Source organism: Bombina bombina, chromosome 6, assembly GCF_027579735.1.
Source record: "Bombina bombina isolate aBomBom1 chromosome 6, aBomBom1.pri, whole genome shotgun sequence".
NCBI classification, from domain to species: Eukaryota; Metazoa; Chordata; class Amphibia; order Anura; family Bombinatoridae; genus Bombina; species Bombina bombina.
The window spans coordinates 898,696,196-898,716,433 of NC_069504.1; the positions used below are offsets into that span (position 1 = coordinate 898,696,196).

The following is a 20,238-nucleotide window of genomic DNA, read 5'->3' on the forward strand; positions in this document are numbered from 1 at the left end:
AAATCTGGTGTGAAATATTAATACTAAATGGTACAATTGGAATAAATAAAGAAAAAGAGCTTTTATTAGGGCTCAGCTCTTCTATAATAATAGGGAGATGACTGTAATAAGTGGGATTGTATTCTTGGCGTATGCTTCTGATACTAAGAAGAGTTAATATGAGGAATGGTAATGGTTGGGATATTGCACAGATATGAGAAATCTTAACTATTGCTCACTGCATATGCTTTAACATAGCAGATTTCACTTGGTGCCAGACTGTCAATGCAATCCTTCTGTTAACCCTGTAATGGCCTTGCATGTTCTGTACACTTTTCTGTGAGGAGACAAAAGAGTGCACAATGTTATTGTTATACGTGTTATTTTTTTATGGTACATTGAAATTGTCAGAAAATTATGCATTTAAAACTGTATAGCACAAGGCAACATTACACAGTGTGAGGTGAGGGAAGGTGTCTTTACATTGCTGGGGAGATTGGGCAGGAGGGGGGGCTGCGTTGGAGGGGGTGGGGCTAAGATGAAGGGGTGGGGCTGACTCAGAGGGGGCGGGGCTGGTCTGGTCTATAAAACATTTCCAGGGCCGGTCTGATTTTCCAGTCCGGTCCTGCAATTTCTGCTTCCACAGTAGGATTAGTGACAGATTCAGAAGATTCCATAGTTAATAATATGAGAGCACAACCACGCAGGCATTTTCACACACACCTGTGCGCCCTCACTCATGCAATGATGCGTGTACCCGTGCGCTCACATGCAGCCAGAAAAATAAAGGTACTTTTACATTTATAATATATTAAAAAAAGAAATACCCAGGAAGTTAAAAATAAAATGTCTCAGAAATAGAGCCCCTTATATTATAGGTTTAAAGAATTGTTAACGTTTTAAAATTAAATATATCACTAACCTATAACACTCTCCTACTATGCTTGATAGCATGAAAACCAGTTAACTGTAGACCCTATAGGAAGAGGCAAAAGACAAGTCCCTGCGACATCCTTGGGAGGATAGTTACTTAAATTTTCATGGGAAAGAAAAAATAAGGCACACACTGAACTCCTTAAACTATAGATTATAAAAAAGGAAGCGCCAACCAAGGCTAAAGTATCAGATTAACAAATTGAGTATCAAATAATCAGAATAAATATACATTTAATAACATATAGAATTAGGGTACCCTATACATATAAAATGTAATATTTTTATATGTATAGGGTACCCTAATTCTATATGTTATTAAATGTATATTTATTCTGATTATTTGATACTCAATTTGTTAATCTGATACTTTAGCCTTGGTTGGCGCTTCCTTTTTTATAATCTATAGCTATTCTTTGAGTTTTAGGGATCTCACTTTGGGAGCTTGTATCGTTTGAGTGTTGGCGCTGTATATATACTTTATTAAACGCCTTAAACTACCCTCTTGACAAACACTGCACTCTGAGAGGAAATGGGCCTAAACTCAGTCTGATAACCCCTCACAATGAAGAAATCATCTGCACATCTCCATTCTTCATATTCCTTGAGCTGAGGCAAATATAAGACTAACTACTATGGATGTGGGAGGGGTTTTATAGAGTTATTGGGGCTTGGGAATCTTTGCCTCTTCCTAGTGACAGGGAAGGTAATTCCCAGGAGTAGTGGATCGTGGACTCTTACCACCTTTATGAAAGACTCAGTCAGCCATCATCAGTACTGTTTTACTTTCATTTTTTGCTTTAGGGAAAACTAAACATTCCCCCTTGAAAAGTATGTGAAACCAATTTCTTATAGTTTTAATTAATTTATATGCAATTTGAGTAGCTTTACCAATTCAATCACCAGCCCTTCTAATTGTTTGGAATGTCTAATAAATGAAGAAAACTGTTTTCATACAATGAATATGATTTTGAATGGGTTTACTGACTTAAAAGAGTAATATTTAATCATATTTTTAAATCTGAACACAAGTGCTATAAATAAACTCAGAAATTAAAAAACAATATATTCATATATTAGCTCATATTTCTTGACTACATTCATCAATGAAAAAAACAACTCTCCATTGGAAATAACTCATAATTCCCCTTTTACCTATTTTAAATTGAGAACCTTTGACTATGTTACTCATTTTTAGTGAATGTCCAAAATATCTAATAACGAAAGAAAGTGATGACGCTTGGTAAATGTTGAGATGTGAGACAAAAAATAAGCTGTATTTTTTTTTATTTCCAATTATCCTGGTTATTGCTACTAATTATCATATATTGACCAATGAATTGATATTTAAAGGAATGAAATCAAAGGAGGGAAATGAGTGAAGCAAACAAAACCTGCTGCATGTGTTTTTTAATTTTGGGAGAGAACTGCATGTAAGGTTTTTCTTCCAAATCTTGCTTCTGCAGACCGTTAAACATCCAGTTTATAATAAAATACCAAGGTATGTAGCGAGGGGGCGGAGCCTGACCATGCAGGAACATGGATGCGTAGATCGCTAGCTCCGATTCAACATCTGTCCATCACATCACTTAAAGCTATGCTAAAATAATGTTATAGCCAGAATAACCTTTCCTAATACTTTAAGAACAGACTGGGTCTAAAACCGGACGAACCTACAGCTGTCTTAAGATGGATCCGCTAACAGCTCATAGACCGTAATTACAAAGTGTGACACAACTAAGTCTGCATAGACACAAATGAAGAAGCAGGAACTTTCATACCACCTTTCTTCAAACCGCATCCGCTATGCATAAGCAATCCTCCTGAAAACAACTCAACAGATTTTGGTGCAAACGCACATGTATTTATAGCTATTGAGTTCCGACAGCATTTTGGACTACGCAACACCTAGGTCTCATCTGCGGCCTAGGTCACATGGAGACCTGCAAGAAAGCGTGAGTACTATCTGGAAATCACATATATAGAAGAAATAACACAAAAGGGGTATACATAAATGCCTTATAGAAGAAATAAAATATAACTTATAGACACTCTTCAGTTGAGCATAATTCACTGCGACCAGGATTGAATATAGTAAAAGAAAATATATTCAACACCCCTCTGATATAAATGCAATTTTAGATCACATAGTGTGAGAGGAAGATAATTTTATTTTTCATATTCTCCACAATCCTAGTAATAGAACATTTGATAGAGGAACAAACCTTTGGATCTGAAAATTAACATTCAAGAGAAAAAGCTACAAGCTACTAACAAATACGCAACTGATAAAAAGAGGCAAATACATCTCTACAAAATGGCATCTAAAAGACTTACTAAAGGGGACAGAAACAACAAAACCCTAACCCAAACAGGCACCTTAAACACCTTCTTCTCTACACAAGAACAAATCTCTACAGGATAAAGTGGAGGACCTGGAGAATCGAGGAAGACGCAATAATCTAAGAATTCGAGGTATATCGTAAGAAATAGAACCAACTAACCAGCCCTTGTATGTAAAGATTGGGAGCTTCGCCTCCAATTTTAGTACAATGGTGAAGCTTTTTTTTTTTTGACAAATAAAGCTGGTTTTAAAAAAATAAAAAAAATAAAGGTATGTAGCAACTTTCAATGTACTGCTTGACAAAGTTCTGAGAGGCATCTGCTTCAGTTACTCATGAGTTAAATACTTAAATGGAAAAAACTACTGGAACAGGAACATTTATGGACCGGTAGCATGACAAATGGCAGATTTAACTCCATCTAGTCTTTGGTGTTTACAACTTAAATTTGAAGTTGACGACAACATCCAGGTTGCGTACTATATTTTTCTATAGCCAGAAGGTCAGCAGAACAACTACGTGTGATTTATGGAATAGAGGTAACAATTCCAGAACAGTTCTGAGAACAATGTTATCATCTTGATAAATCAGATATGCTTGACTGAAAAAGTTTGTAGTTCAGAAACCCCTATAGTAGTGGCAACTGCAAACAAAAATTATTTTTTTAAGAGTAAAATTATCTAATGATGTGTGCCTACATTGTTCTAATAGTTCTGTAAAAAAGCATAAAAAAACTTTGAAGATGCATATGATCTGATTTTTGGTTGGATTCAAAGTGTGAAATAATTGAATATACCAGATCTAATAACATAATCATGTAATAGATTCTTTCCTGGCCTGAAGAAATGTCTTAAAGGGACAGTCTACACCACAATTTTTATTGTTTTAAAAGATAGATAATCTCTTTATTACCCATTCCTTAGTTTTGGATAACCAACACAGTTATATAAATACACTTTTTACCTATGTGATTATCTTGTATCCAAGCCTCTGAAAACTGCCCCCTTATTTCAGTTCTTTTGACAGACATGCATTTAGCCAATCGGTGCTGGCTCATAGGAACTCTACGTGCGTTAGCACAGTGTTATCTATATGACACACATGAACTAACACCCTCTAGTGGTGGAAAACTGTCAAAATGCCCAGAGAGAAGAGGTGGCCTTCAAGGGCTTAGAAATTAGCATATGAACCTCCTAGGTTTAGCTTTCAACTAAGAATACCAAAGGACAAAGCAAAATTGGTGATAAAAGTAAATTGGAAAATTGTATAAAATTACATGCCCTATCTGAATCATGAAAGTTTATTTTGGACTAGACTGTCCCTTTAATGATTTAATTACGAATATCTAAGAGCATAAAGGTACTAAGTTATGAGTAATGTTGATTGTTACTTTGTTTCACAAATGCAGAAGGTGGATTTGAAGCTGAAATCGGGAACAAGCCTAAATCTGTAGCTGTATAAGCCTGGAATATTCCAGGTTACAATTCCAAAGGTCAGCAACTAGGTAATCTGCCCAGAACAAGCAACTCAGCAAAGGGGCAGTTAAGAGTCCAGGAAACAAGCCAGGGTCATAACAAGATAGCAAAATAAAAGAAAGAAAGATGGCGCTTACCGGTAAAAGGGGTCCGTGTATAGGAGCAGCATTAGCTTCAGGAACAGCACCGGTCATATAGATAGGGAGATCAGGAACAAGAGAAAAAGATCATCACTAACAAATAAGAAAGCTCCAAATTGCACTTTCAATGGCCTTTTTATAACTTTCGGTACCAGCATTCTGCTGCAAGCTCTTTTCCAACGCCGGGGTCACAAATAACTTCCATACAGGTCTCACAGCCTGAAGTATATTTAGCACTACTGCAGCTAAGCCTGTATCACCTTTAGCACAACCAGAATAGGGAACAACTGTGCTAAGTCTGAAAGCTCATACAGGCACAGCACTGACCATAGCACACCATAAGGTCTCAATAGCACTGCTGCTTGCATCCATTTTAGCACGGCTAAGGCACAGGTTGAAGAACGCCTTTGAGCCTGACAAACTGTGGAATTCTTGTCCACTCGGCACCCATGTCATTAAGTTAAGATGTCCCAAACCAGGATGATTCACTGGCCTCATTGTGCAGAACACATGGAACCATTGGCAGGTACCATAGAGGTTCCAAGGTCAGGTAATTTGGTAATGGAACCCATGGCTTTCTTGGTGAAAAAGTCAAGATTGCTATGATCCTCGTTTTTGTTTGTAGTATTCTGAATTAACAACCTTGGAATCAGGGAGATTGGTGGGTAAACATAACCAAGTTTAAACCTATTTACCAATGTGTACACTCCCTGAGAGAGGGGTGGCAGGTATCTGGTTAAGAGGGTTTCTATTTGGATGTTACTTGGACAGGGCATGATATCTATTTCTGGCAAGACCCACTCTTCTGTTATCTGAATAAGACATAATTTGAGTCAGCAGTATACTTGTTGAATGTTGACTCTCTGAGGTTTTGTGCACCTCATAGAAACACTACTGTAAACAGTCCACATTGACCAATGGCCATAAAAAAAAATGTTATAAAAGTCTAAGGCATTTTGTTCGTCCTTGAACATGAAAGTACAATATAGCCGTTTTGTTGTCTGTGAACACTTTGGCTGACTTGCCTTTCAGGTTGTGCTAAAAAGTATCTCTATCTAGATGTATGGCTCAAATCTCGAGAATATTTTATTATTTGGCCTCTTCTAGACTTTAAGAATCTTGAGTATACCAAAGTTTGCACATAGCTATTTGTGCTTGAGTCAGTGATAAGATGAAAATAGCTCCCTTTGAAAAGAGAAGAGGTTCTTTCTGTCCATGAATAGGTTGGATGCTGCTTTTAAACTATCTGAGAATGAGATTTGATGGTGAGAAAGGCAATATTGGTCTTCCCTTATGAAAGAAAGAGTTGAGAAGCCATGAGGTGCCATCTTGTTAAATTGAATAAGTGAATAGAACATTCCACAGAACTTATATCCATGTTCCGACTTAAAAGGTCAAAGGTAGTAGACTGTATGAGTCAAATCAATAATATTTGTGTTGTGCAGAAGACACAAATTATTTTAGTCTGTTTTCATTTCTGCCAGCCCCTCCGCAAAAAAAAAATGTTAGAACACTTCTGTCCAAATTGATAAGTCATCCATTTTATATAAGGAACAGCACTCAGCAATTGCTTGTTTCCCTGATCATGCTATCAAAAGAATATCAAAATAAAAAGAATAGTTTGAGTGCCATTTAGATAACAATGTGCTCACTCCCGTGGAGTTATTTATTAGTCAGCACTGATTGGCTAACAGTATGCAGAGGCTTAGATACAAGGTAATCACACAGGTAAAAAGTATATTAATAAAAACTTGTTGGCAGGGCCGCCATCAGGGGGGAAAAGGGGTCACTCCTCTCAGGGGCCCACTGGGCCAGGGGGCCCCATGAGGCAAGCACAACTACTATTATTTTTTTTTGGCAGCCACCAGAGGGCACTACAGCAGAGTGCTATTGAGCGTGGAAAATGTAATTACTAGATTGTAAGTTCCCATGGGAATAGGGCCCTCAATTCCCCCTGTATTTGTCTGTAAAATTTTGTCTTTTATTGTATTGTTTCTCTAATGTACTTTTATCCTTGTACTCATGGGCAGCGCTGCGGAATCTGTTGGCACTTTATAAATAAAGAATAATAATAATTACAAGGAGTAAAGCATTAGCATTTGAGAGGATTTCTGAGTGTGCACTAAACCACTATGCACAGTGTGAGACAGACTTGGCACTTCAGTCTGTACAGTGTGTGCCTGAGTCAGGCGGCAGATCACTTTCATTTGCAGAGGAGGTAGGACTTACTTAGTAAATGTTTTTTATTTCTTTGTGCAATGTCGGATTGTAACTTCAGTGGGGCAGGAGCGTATTTGATTATTTGACAATGTTGTAGAAATTCTATATTTAAAACCATGCAGAAATGTTTCCTCCTCAATACACAAATGGTAGGTGCCCTTTTGGCAGATATTTATATATATATATATATATATATATATATATATATATATATATATATATATATATATATATATATATTACATTCCAGTTTACTGCCCCTTTATGCAAGGACTTTCCAGATGCCGGGTTGCATTTCGTCTAAAATTTTTACATCTGCATAAAATGTTATACTCTCAGGCTAAGATTGCTCAGTGTTTGAAATGAGTCAGGTTAAATTAACACTGTTCAGTTTACACTACAGCTGACTTAATTTTGAAATACCTACAAACAAGCTTAAATCCTGCATTTAACCAGATCTAATGATATGAGACTGAGTACCACAACTTATCGTTCCACCAAGACCATATAGAGTATAGAAGTTTCAAAATCCATAAGTACAGCTGACAGATGGGAACATTTGTACACCAGATTTAAAATGGGGGTGGGGGAAACCCCAAACATAATTCAACCTTTTCTTCATCTACCCATTCTGACAGATCATTAATGTACACTTTTGAATTCACAAAAGTATTTTTGTTTGCACATTTACAAATATGATTCTTTAAAAAGTGATCTCTTAATTTCTGCTATTTTTTTATCATGCATGTTAAACACTGTTGATTTAGGGGATGGTGTGTGTGGTTAATGTAGGTATGTTTGTGTGTGTGTGTTCTGTGGATGTCTCTGTGAGGGTGGGTGTGTTTTTTGTAGGTGTCTCTGTGAGGGTGTGTGTGTATTAGGGCTGCATGACTAATCGCATGATGCAATTAATCGTAATTTTAAATTGCCGCAATTTCAAATTGCGGGAGTATGCAATTTTTTTATAAATAATTATTCTCCGATTTTTAAAAAAAATAATAATTCTCAGATGTGGCTGTACTGCATTGATTTGTATGTTATTTCTTGCAAACCAGCTCCATCTAGTGGTTGCTTTTAGCACACATTTGTAAATTGGCTGTTTTACTTTCACTTTCTACAAACGTGTTCTGTTTGTGATCTCAGTAGCAGCCGGTCAATCTATGTCTAAAAACAGAGTCCATGCAGGAGAGTGAAGAGGAGGGAAAGCCACTTACTTATATTTCCCCCTAGGGACGTCTGCAGTCTGAAACTTAGGGTATGTAATCATTATGGAACCTCCCACACAATCTCCTGCTCTCTGAGAAACGGCTCAAATACATAGCAGATGCAGTTATCCCCACGGCTGCCAAAAAGGCTAAAACTGGGTTAACTGCATCTACAATGTATTTGATATCAGCAAGGCACAGCATTTCTGAAGGGAGCAGCCCCCCACCCCTACTGCTATATGCCTGTAATGGATTCCTGGACAGGAGCAGGGCTCATTATCAGTCAAGATAAAATGTTTTAAAAAAGAAGAAAACAAATATATATATATATATATATATATATATATATATATATATATATATATATATATATATATATATACACACAAGAACAAAAAGGTGGAAAGTCAGGGGAATGAATCCAATAACTAGCCCTATTAGCGCTTCTTATGAGTGTATTTTGCACCTATTATTGAAAGGTGCAGGTGTAGTAAAATATGTCAAATATCCTCTATTTTAAGAAAAGCAGCATGTCCTATACAAAAAAGGGGGTCCCTCAAACCTTTTAAACAAAATAAAAAATACAAAAGAGCAACAGGATGGCACTAGAAAAATGGGATAAATGCCTTTATCCCATTTTTCTAGCGCCATCCTGTTGCTCTTTCGTATTTTATATATATATATATACACACACATATATATGTGTGTGTGTGTGATTGTATATGTATTTGTGTGTGTGTGTGTGTGTATATATATATATATATATATATATATATAAAATGTTTTTTATTTCTTTGTGCAATTTCGGATTGTAACAGTGTGGTAGTAGTTGTATGGTGGGGTCAGGGGTCCATAAAAACACATTTTTATAAGCAATATGCAGCAGTGTATTTATAATTATTTGACAATGCTGTAGAAATTCTATATTTAAAGCCATGCAGAAATGTTTCCTCCTCAATACACAAATGGTAGGTGCCCTTTTGGCAGATATGAGTTTATATGAGTTTTTTTATTAATATATATATATATATATATATTACATTCCAGTTTACTGCCCCTTTATGCAATGACTTTCCAGATGCAAGGAGGCATTTTATCTAAGATTTTACATCTGCATAAAATGTTATACTCTCAGACTAAGATTGCTCAGTGTTTTAAATGAGACAGGTTAACTTAACACTGTTCAGTTTATACTACAGCTGACTTAATTTTGAAATACATACAAACAAGCCTAAATCCTGCATTTAACCAGATCTAATGGTATGAGACTGAGTACCACAGCTTATGGTTCCACCAAGACCATATATAGAGTACAGCATTTTCAAAATCCATAAGTACAGCTGACAGATGGGAACATGTGTACACCATATCTGAAGTGGTGCTCTTGGTTGGGGAAAAAAGCCAAACATATGTCAACCTTTCAAAAGTACTTTTCTTAATCTAGCCATCTACCCAGATCATTAATGTACAATTTTGAATTCACAGAATTATTTTTGTTTAAACTTTTACAATTATGATTCTTTAAAAAAGTGATCTCTTAATTTCTGCATTTTTTTTTATCATGCATGTCACACACTGTTGATTTAGGGGATGCAATGTGCAGACATTTTACCTCCTGTGTGTTTCTGTAGGTGTCTGTGTTTATGTCTTTGTGCTTTTGTTTGTGTCTCTATGAGTGTGTATGTATTTTTTTTCAGTGGGTCTCTCTGTGAGGGTGGGTGTATGTCTTTGTGCTTTTTCTATGGGTGTCTCTGTGAGGGTGTGTGTATGTATGTCTTTGTGTATTTTCTCTGGATGCCTCTGTGAGGGTGGGTGTGTATGTCTTTGTGTGTTTTCTGTGGATGTCTCTGTGAGGGTGTGTGCATATGTCTGTGTGTTTTCTGTGGGTATCTGTATGTCTGTGCATTTTCTGTGGGTGTCTCTGTGAGAGTGTGTGTATGTCTTTGTGTGTTTTATGTGGTGGTCTCTCTGTGTGTGTATGTCTTTGTGTGTTTTCTGAGGCTCTCTCTGTCGGTGTTTCCTTGGGTGTATGTGCAAGTTTGTGTTTGAGTTTGTGTGTGTGTGTGTCCATTGTCTGTTCATTTTTAGGACATTTGACCTTACTACTGATTATTCACATCTTTCTATAGACTTTGAGACTGAGACCTTTCCAGAAGTCACCAATCCACCATTTAACCTTTCAATTATTTTTTCGGCAGTTCAGGGCCCTTCCTTTCAGCCACTGTATGCTCGTGTCATTATTTAGTTGGCATCTTCCTTGACAAAAAGATAATCAGAATTCCATATTTTGTTTTGTAAATCTCCTTTTTTGACAAAACTGTATTCTACCTCATTACTTGTGAGGTCAATGTAAACAAGTGCTGAGTGTCTGTTTGGGTGTCTGAGATTGTTTGTGTGTTTCTTTGCGTGTCTGCTAGAGTGTCTATATGTGAATCCTTATGTGTGTCTGTGTGTTTGTGTGTTACTACCTTTACAACATTTCCAAGTTTGACTTCACTTAACAATAAAGTGCATATACATTTTATTCACTTGGTCCAAAATTGCACATGTCAAAGGGGGGACGGGGGGGGGGGGGGGCTGATCAATGGTTAAGTCAGGGGCCCCAAAATTTCTAGTGGCGGCCCTGGTTGTGTGCATATGTCTCTGTGTTTTCTGTTGGTATCTCTGTGAGGCTGTGTGTGTGCATTTTCTGTGGGTGTCTCTGTGAGTATGTGTGTATGTCTTTGTGTTTTGTCTGTGGATGTCTCAGTGAGGGTGTATTTGTGTGTGTATGTATGTCTGTGTGTTTTCGATGGGTGTTTCTGTAAGGGTGTGTGCATATGTCTGTGTTTTCTGTGGGTGTCTCTCTCTGTGTGTATGTCTGTGTGTTTTCTGTGGGTGTCTGTGAGTGTGTATGTCTTTGTGTGTTTTCTGAGGCTGTCTCTGTGGGTGTTTCCTTGGGTGTATGTGCAAGTATGAGTTTGCGTGTGTGTCCATTTTCTGTTCCTTTTTAGGACATTTTGACCTTACTACTGATTATTCACATCTTTCTACAGACTTTGAGACTAATGAGACCTTTCCGCAGGGATAGGCAAGGTGTCCGTACACGGAAACTGGTGTCTGTGACCGGCACTTGCTGTGTCCGCTGCCCGTTTTGTGGTGGGGAGGGACTCTGGATGAATAGAATCCTCCTTGACACATGCGGGCCATGTTTCGCAGGGTTGGGGCAGCGCCCGTGTGAGGAAGCCACTCAGTAGCGGGAAAATGCTCTGAGTGAGACGAGAGAGGGACGATTCAAGAAGCAAGCTGCCATTGCACTGTGTTTCTGTATATGCAAAGGAAAAGCATACAAAAGCAGTGCACTTTAACAGGCAGCAACCTGAGATCTAGTGCTGATTATAAGGAAGCCATAGTGGTAATTTTAGCTTGTGTCCTGCTTTTGCCCATCTCTAGTTTACCATGTTTTAAATGTATTCCAATTTTAATTTCTTCAGTTGAAGACAATAGCTATTCTGATATCCCAGACTGTCATGATATATAAATACTCAATACTATTTTGTCATTTTGGCTACGTACATTTTAATTTAAAATGCATAATATTTATAAATTCAGGAGAATAGCTAAGAAAACCATAGTTTGATTTGTAGAAAAAAAAATAATGGAAAACTACTATACATTTTAAAAAAATGTTGTTTCATGTTTTTATCATATACAAGTTACAGTTTTGTCTGTTTTTTTATTTATTTTTAACTAGTTCTAAAGTCCGTGTCCCCCCTCTCTTTTGCTATCTCTATCCCCCCTCTTTTGCGATATCTATCCCCCCTCTTTTGCTCTCTCTATCCTCCCTCTTTTGCTCTCTCTATCCCCCCTCTTTTGCTCTCTCTCTATCCCACGTCACGCCTGATCAGCCCCAGATGCCTGGTCAGTCTGTTGAATGCCAAGTGTGTTTGTCATTGCGCAGTCTCTACTGCGCATGACAGCTACGGACAAACACACTTGGCCTTTTATATTATAGGACTAGTCCTAAAGCCCGTTCACACGGGCCATTTCTTGCAGTACAGCGGTACCACCCCTTGCTTTCTCTCTCTCCCCCCTCTCTTTTGTTCTCTCTCTCCCCCCTCTCTTTTGCTCTCTCTCCCCCCTCTCTTTTGCTCTCTCTCTCTCCCCCCTCTCTTTTGTTCTCTCTCTCCCCCTTCTCTTTTCCTCCCTCTTTTGCGCTCTCTCTCCCTCTCTCTCTTTTGCTCTCTCTCTCCCTCTCTCTTTTGCTCTCTCTATCCCCCCTATTTTGCTCTCTCCCCCCTCTCTTATGCTCTCTCTCCCCTCTCTTTTGCTCTCTTTCCCCCACTCTCTTTTGCGCTCTCTCTCCCCCCTCTTTTGCGCTCTCCCCCTCTCGTTTGCTCTCTCTCTCTCCCCTCTCGTTCCTCCCTCTCTTATGCTCTCTCTCTCCCTCCTCTCTTTTGCTTTCTCTCTCCCTCTCTTTATCTCTCCTCTTTTGCTCTCCCTCCCCCCTCTCTTTTGCTATCTCTATCCCCCCTCATTTGCGATATCTATCCCCCCTCTTTTGCTCTCTCTATCCTCCCTCTTTTGCTCTCTCTATCCCCCCTCTTTTGCTCTCTCTCTATCCCACGTCACGCCTGATCAGCCCCAGATGCCTGGTCAGTCTGTTGAATGCCAAGTGTGTTTGTCATTGCGCAGTCTCTACTGCGCATGACAGCTACGGACAAACACACTTGGCCTTTTATATTATAGGACTAGTCCTAAAGCCCGTTCACACGGGCCATTTCTTGCAGTACAGTGGTCCCACCCCTTGCGTTCTCTCCCTCCCACTCTCTTTTGCTTTCTCTCTCTCCCCCTCTCTTTTGAGCTCTCTCTCTCCCCCCTCTCTTTTGCGCTCTCTTTCCCCCCTCTCTTTTGCACTCTCTCTCTCTCTCTCTCTCTCTCCTCTCTCTCCCCTCTCTCTCTCTCCCCCTGTGTCTCTCTCTCTCTCCTCCCCCTCTCTCTCTCTCTCTCTCTCTCCCTCCTCTCTCTCCCCTCTCTCTCTCTCCCCTCTCTCTCTCTCCCTTCCTCTCTCTCTCCCTTCCTCTCTCTCTCCCTCCTCTCTCTCTCTCCTCTCTCTCTCTCCCCTCTCTCTCTCCCCTCTCTCTCTCCCTCCCTCTCTCCTCTCTCTCTCTCTCTCTCCTCTCTCTCTCTCCCCTCTCTCTCTCCCCTCTCTCTCTCTCCCCTCTCTCTCTCCCTCTCTCCTCTCTCTCCTCTCTCTCCCCTCTCTCTCTCTCCCCCCGTCTCCCTCTCTCTCTCCCCTCTCTCTCTCCCTCCTCTCTATCTCCCCTCTCTCTCTCTCTCTCTCCCCTCTCTCTCTCCTCTCTCTCCCCCCCTCTCTCTCTCCTCTCTCTATCTCCTCTCTCTCCCTCCTCTCTCCCCTCTCTCTCTCTCTCTCCTCTCTCTCTCCCTCCTCTCTCTCTCCTCTCTCTCTCCTCTCTCTCCCTCCTCTCTCTATCCCCTCTCTCTCTCTCTCCTCTCTCTCTCTCCCTCCTCTCTCTCCATCCTCTCACTCTCTCCTCTCTCTCCCCCCCTCTCTCTCTCCTCTCTCTATCCCCTCTCTCTCTCTCTCTCTCTCCCCTCTCTCTCTCTCTCTCCCCTCTCTCTCCCCTCTCTCTCTCTCTCTACCCCCTCTCTCTCCCCCCCTCTCTCTCCCCCATCTCTCTCTCTCTCCCCTCTCTCTCTTTCTCCCCTCTTGATCTCTCTCCCTGCTCTCCCCTCTTTTGAGCTGTTTGAGCTCTCTCCACGGCCTTTCACGGCCCTGACCCCGCCCCTTCACGGGTCTTCACGCTAGGCCACGCCCCCTCCATGCTCATCCACGCCCCCACACATGCTCTGCCACGCCCACTTCTTCTTACGGCAGTCGGCAGATCAGGTAGGGAATCCAAGGCCAGGTGTGTTTGTCCTCGTGCTGTCTCTACTGCGCATGACAGCTTTGGTCAAACACACTTGGACTTTTATAATATAGGATAATTAAATTTAAGAAACTTAACAGGTCACAAAGAGGCCAGCATTCTATGACACTTTAATTTTTGTTACTGTATTCTTTATGCCCTAAAGCCAACAAAATGGTGATATTTTCTTTAAACCTTTCTTGCACCACACCCAATATATTATATGATCCAGTTAGACACTAAACCCAATTTTTTCTTTCTTTCATGATTCAGATAGGGCATGCAATTTTAAGCAACTTTCTAATTTATTCCTATTATCAGTGAAAAAGGGTGTGTGTACAAGCGCTAAGGTAATCCCCAAGCTGTATCCAAACAGAGATCCTAACCAACCTCCAAAAAATATGCACAAGTAGTAAGAAGTGAATACAGCGCCAACAAGAGGCCAAGGGATAAATATACTCACAGAGAGATAAAAGAAGATTATTTAATGAACCATGTTAAAAAGCATCAGTAATAAAAGACTATATATAAAAAATGTAAAAAGCACATATAAATAAAATTACAAATACAGGAATATCTTACAGAAGCGGCTCAAAGGGCCAAAGCTGATAATTACAATAAAAACAGAGGTAATAACAGGTGATCAGTGTGAGTGGTACACCAGAATAAGAGTTTATACTGATAAAACAGAATTAGCCTAAGTACAACTGTAGCAAGTGCATCAAGCAAAAAACTAATAAACAATAATACAAACAATAGTGTTCAAAATTAGTGTTACAAAAATAGTGTTCCAAAAAATAGAAAAATGCACTGCAGTGCAAAAAAAGGGGGGTAGCAAAATAATTGTATAGATACAATCAAATAGTGAGTGAGTGCAAATGGATATAAAAATGCTAGCTATTTAATCCAGTGAGGTTAAGATATAATTAAATAAAATACACAATATGCAATAACATAACAAATAAAATACACAATATGCAATAACATAAAAAATAAAATATAAAATATAATCCAAAAAAGTATTCAAAAAGTTGATCAACAAATGTTAGTGAAGAACAAAAATAAGTCAATCAAAACAAAAAAATGGAAAAAATGGGTGATGAAAAGCAAGGTGAAAGTGAGGAAATTGATTCCTTCCAATGTTAGTTACTTTAACAGATCCAAATTCCTGAGTGTGGTTGCTGAAGTAGCTGATTGGATCCTAGCACCTGTCAGCTGCTCCTATGGTATCCTAAAAAGTGTCCCTGTAAAAAAAGAAATTCACAACATAGTGTATCCAATATGAGAATGAAGTAAAGATTAAAGTAATGCTTACCAATATGTCAACGCGTTTCTGCCCTCAAAAAAGGGCCTTTCTCAAGACTAGTCTTGAGAAAGGCCCTTTTTTGAGGGCAGAAACGCGTTGACATATTGGTAAGCATTACTTTAATCTTTACTTCATTCTCATATTGGATACACTATGTTGTGAATTTCTTTTTTTACAGGGACACTTTTTAGGATACCATAGGAGCAGCTGACAGGTGCTAGGATCCAATCAGCTACTTCAGCAACCACACTCAGGAATTTGGATCTGTTAAAGTAACTAACATTGGAAGGAATCAATTTCCTCACTTTCACCTTGCTTTTCATCACCCATTTTTTCCATTTTTTTGTTTTGATTGACTTATTTTTGTTCTTCACTAACATTTGTTGATCAACTTTTTGAATACTTTTTTGGATTATATTTTATATTTTATTTTTTATGTTATTGCATATTGTGTATTTTATTTTTTATGTTATTGCATATTGTGTATTTTATTTGTTATGTTATTGCATATTGTGTATTTTATTTAATTATATCTTAACCTCACTGGATTAAGTAGCTAGCATTTTTATATCCATTTGCACTCACTCACTATTTGATTGTATCTATACAATTATTTTGCTACCCCCCTTTTTTTGCACTGCAGTGCATTTTTCTATTTTTTGGAACACTATTTTTGTAACACTAATTTTGAACACTATTGTTTGTATTATTGTTTATTAGTTTTTTGCTTGATGCACTTGCTACAGTTGCACTTAGGCTAATTCTGTTTTATTAGTATACACTCTTATTCTGGTGTACCACTCACACTGATCACCTGTTATTACCTCTGTTTTTATTGTAATTATCAGCTTTGGCCCTTTGAGCCGCTTCTGTAAGATATTCCTGTATTTGTAATTTTATTTATATGTGCTTTTTACATTTTTTATATATAGTCTTTTATTACTGATGCTTTTTAACATGGTTCATTAAATAATCTTCTTTTATCTCTCTGTGAGTATATTTATCCCTTGGCCTCTTGTTGGCGCTGTATTCACTTCTTACTACTTATTCCTATTATCAATTTATCTTTGTTATCTTTGTATCGTTATTTGAAAAAGCAGGAATGTAGGCTTAGTAGCCGGCCCATTTTTTGTTGAGCACCCGGGTAGAGCTTGCTGATTGGTAGCTAAATGTAGACCTTGGTGTCCTTCACTAAGATCTGTACTTTGGAAAATGTCCACCACAGCTTGGGTCCATGCCTATCCGAAAGTCACCAATCCATCACTTAACCTTTAAATTATTGTTTAGGCAGTTCTGGGCCCTTCCTTTCAGCCACTGCATGCTGTTGTCATCATATAGTTGGCATCTTCCTTTACAAGAAGATAATCAGAACTCCATATTTTGTCTTGTAAATCTCCTTTTTTGACAAAACTGTAGTCTATCTCATTACTTGTCAGGTCAATGTAAACAAGTGCTGAGTGTCTGTGTGGGTGTCTGTGTTTCTTTGCATGTCTGCTAGAGTGTCTATATGTTAATCCTTATGTGTGTCTGTGTGTTTCTGTGTTTCTGTGTTACTACCTTTACAACATTTCCAAGTTTAACTACACTTAAGAATAAAGTGCATAAGTGCATATGTGTTTTATTCACTCGGTCAACAATTGCACATGTCAGGGGGGGGGGGCTGATCAATGGTTAAGTAAAGGACCCCAAAATTTCTAGTGGCGGCCCTGCGTGTTGGTAATCCAAAATCTTTCTTTTTAAACAATAAAAATTCTGCAGTAGACTGTCCCTTTAATCAGTGAAATGTGCAGTATTCAGGAAAGTTCATTCAGAATTGCAAAGGGAATCACTGGTTAAAGTAAAAATGTTATGTAGTTAAAGATCACTTCATGTCACATATTCTGTCTTCTTTCTAGAGTTCAAGGAATGTTTTTCTTTGTACGACAAAAAGGGCAAGGGTAAGATCCCAGCTGGAGACCTTCTGACTGTTATGCGTTGTCTGGGGACTTGTCCAACCCCCAGTGAAGTTACACGACACCTGCAGATTCACAAAATAGGTATGGACTGGTTGGGTGGCAATGCTGGATTCCTCATCGGGATTTAAACTTCCAGAGACTTCTAAATTATACACACAAGGCATAATATATAGTATAACATATTTTGTTCCAAAAGAAATATCCTACATTAAGTATAGAACAAACACAGAGGAGACCCAACCTATATGGAAGATGGCTTAAAAATCATGAATGGACAAAAAATATTTTCTAAAAAAATGTACATAACTTTACAAATGTATAAACACAAAAACAAAAGAAGGTCCCCAATGGTGTGGCATCTTTAAAATTTACAGTCATTTAAAAGTATACAGCATACTCACAGATTTAAAATGCACTGGCGATCACAAACATCAGCATTCTGAACCTTCTAAAGCCGTTAAGTAAGCTCTACAATCGGCATGCAACTCCTCTCCTATTTCCTTCTATTTCAGTTCCTCAATAGGTCCATGGCACTGTATATAAAATGTTATCTTTATTGTAGACAGAGTAAAAACAAACTGTGGCCTTTTGTTACTAGTTAGTGCTGTATTTAGCAATAGTGCTAAATACAGCACTAGGTATAAGGGTAAGGATACTTTATATTGGAGCATTAGCACTACTGCTAAATACAGCACTAGGGTATAAGGGTAAGGATACTTTATACTGGAACATTAGCACTTCTGCTAAATACAGCGCTAGGGTATAAGGGTAAGGATACTTTATACTGGAGCATTAGCACTATTGCTAAATACAGCGCTAGGGTATAAGGGTAAGGATACTTTATACTGGAGCATTAGCACTATTGCTAAATACAGCGCTAGGGTATAAGGGTAAGGATACTTTATACTGGAGCATTAGCACTATTGCTAAATACAGCACTAGGGTATAAGGGTAAGGATACTTTATACTGGAACATTAGCACTATTGCTAAATACAGCACTAGGGTATAAGGGTAAGGATACTTTATACTGGAACATTAGCACTATTGCTAAATACAGCACTAGGGTATAAGGGTAAGGATACTTTATACTGGAACATTAGCACTATTGCTAAATACAGCGCTAGGGTATAAGGGTAAGGATACTTTATACTGGAACATTAGCACTATTGCTAAATACAGCACTAGGGTATAAGGGTAAGGATACTTTATATTGGAGCATTAGCACTACTGCTAAATACAGCACTAGGGTATAAGGGTAAGGATACTTTATACTGGACCATTAGCACTTCTGTTAAATACAGCACTAGGGTATAAGGGTAAGGATACTTTATACTGGAACATTAGCACTTCTGCTAAATACAGCACTAGGGTATAAGGGTAAGGATACTTTATACTGGAACATTAGCACTTCTGCTAAATACAGCGCTAGGGTATAAGGGTAAGGATACTTTATACTGGAACATTAGCACTTCTGCTAAATACAGCGCTAGGGTATAAGGGTAAGGATACTTTATATTGGAGCATTAGCACTTCTGCTAAATACAGCGCTAGGGTATAAGGGTAAGGATACTTTATACTGGAACATTAGCACTATTGCTAAATACAGCACTAGGGTATAAGGGTAAGGATACTTTATACTGGAACATTAGCACTATTGCTAAATGCAGAACTAGGGTATAAGGGTAAGGATACTTTATATTGGAGCATTAGCACTTCTGCTAAATACAGCGCTAGGGTATAATGGTAAGGATACTTTATACTGGAACATTAGCACTATTGCTAAATGCAGCACTAGGGTATAAGGGTAAGGATACTTTATACTGGAACATTAGCTCTATTGCTAAATACAGCACTAGTGTATAAGGGTAAGGATACTTTATATTGGAGCATTAGCACTATTGCTAAATGCAGCACTAGGGTATAAGGGTAAGGATACTTTATACTGGAACATTAGCACTATTGCTAAATACAGCACTAGGGTATAAGGGTAATGATACTTTATATTGGAGCATTAGCACTATTGCTAAATGCAGCACTAGGGTATAAGGGTAAGGATACTTTATACTGGAACATTAGCACTATTGCTAAATGCAGCACTAGGGTATAAGGGTAAGGATACTTTATACTGGAACATTAGCACTATTGCTAAATACAGCACTAGGGTATAAGGGTAAGGATACTTTATACTGGAACATTAGCACTATTGCTAAATACAGCACTAGGGTATAAGGGTAAGGATACTTTATACTGGAACATTAGCACTATAGCTAAATGCAGCACTAGGGTATAAGGGTAAGGATACTTTATACTGGAGCATTAGCACTATTGCTAAATACAGCACTAGGGTATAAGGGTAAGGATACTTTATACTGGAGCATTAGCACTATTGCTAAATACAGAACTAGGGTATAAGGGTAAGGATACTTTATACTGGAACATTAGCACTATTGTTAAATACAGCACTAGGGTATAAGGGTAAGGATACTTTATCAGCAGCCAAAAGTCGGGGCCACCGGCTGAGTTTAAAAGGTAAACTTTATTGCCATACAAAAATTAAAATTGATAGATTCACAGCAAAAAATATAACAGATCAGATCTAAGACAGCAGCGGTCTGACATGTTTCAGCTCTCTGCCTTATTCATAGACCGTGCTGTCTTAGATACACAGCCTTCTTAAATTTACAAATCACAGTGACGTGTTATGTCTCTAGTTAACTCCTTAATTGCCAGCTTACACATATATGAATAATTCATTCCAATGATATAAAAAGTT

General features: G+C 38.4%; 1 protein-coding gene across 1 annotated transcript in view; it reads left to right on the forward strand.

Annotated features, from left to right (window-relative positions):
* The window catches only part of CALML4 (calmodulin like 4), a 153,177-nt gene that overhangs the window by 23,848 nt on the left and 109,091 nt on the right, over positions 1–20,238 (forward strand). The window contains exon 3 of the mRNA XM_053718508.1: positions 17,405–17,545. Within this exon, the coding sequence (XP_053574483.1) occupies positions 17,405–17,545 (141 nt within the window). The remainder of the gene's footprint in view (positions 1–17,404; positions 17,546–20,238) is intronic.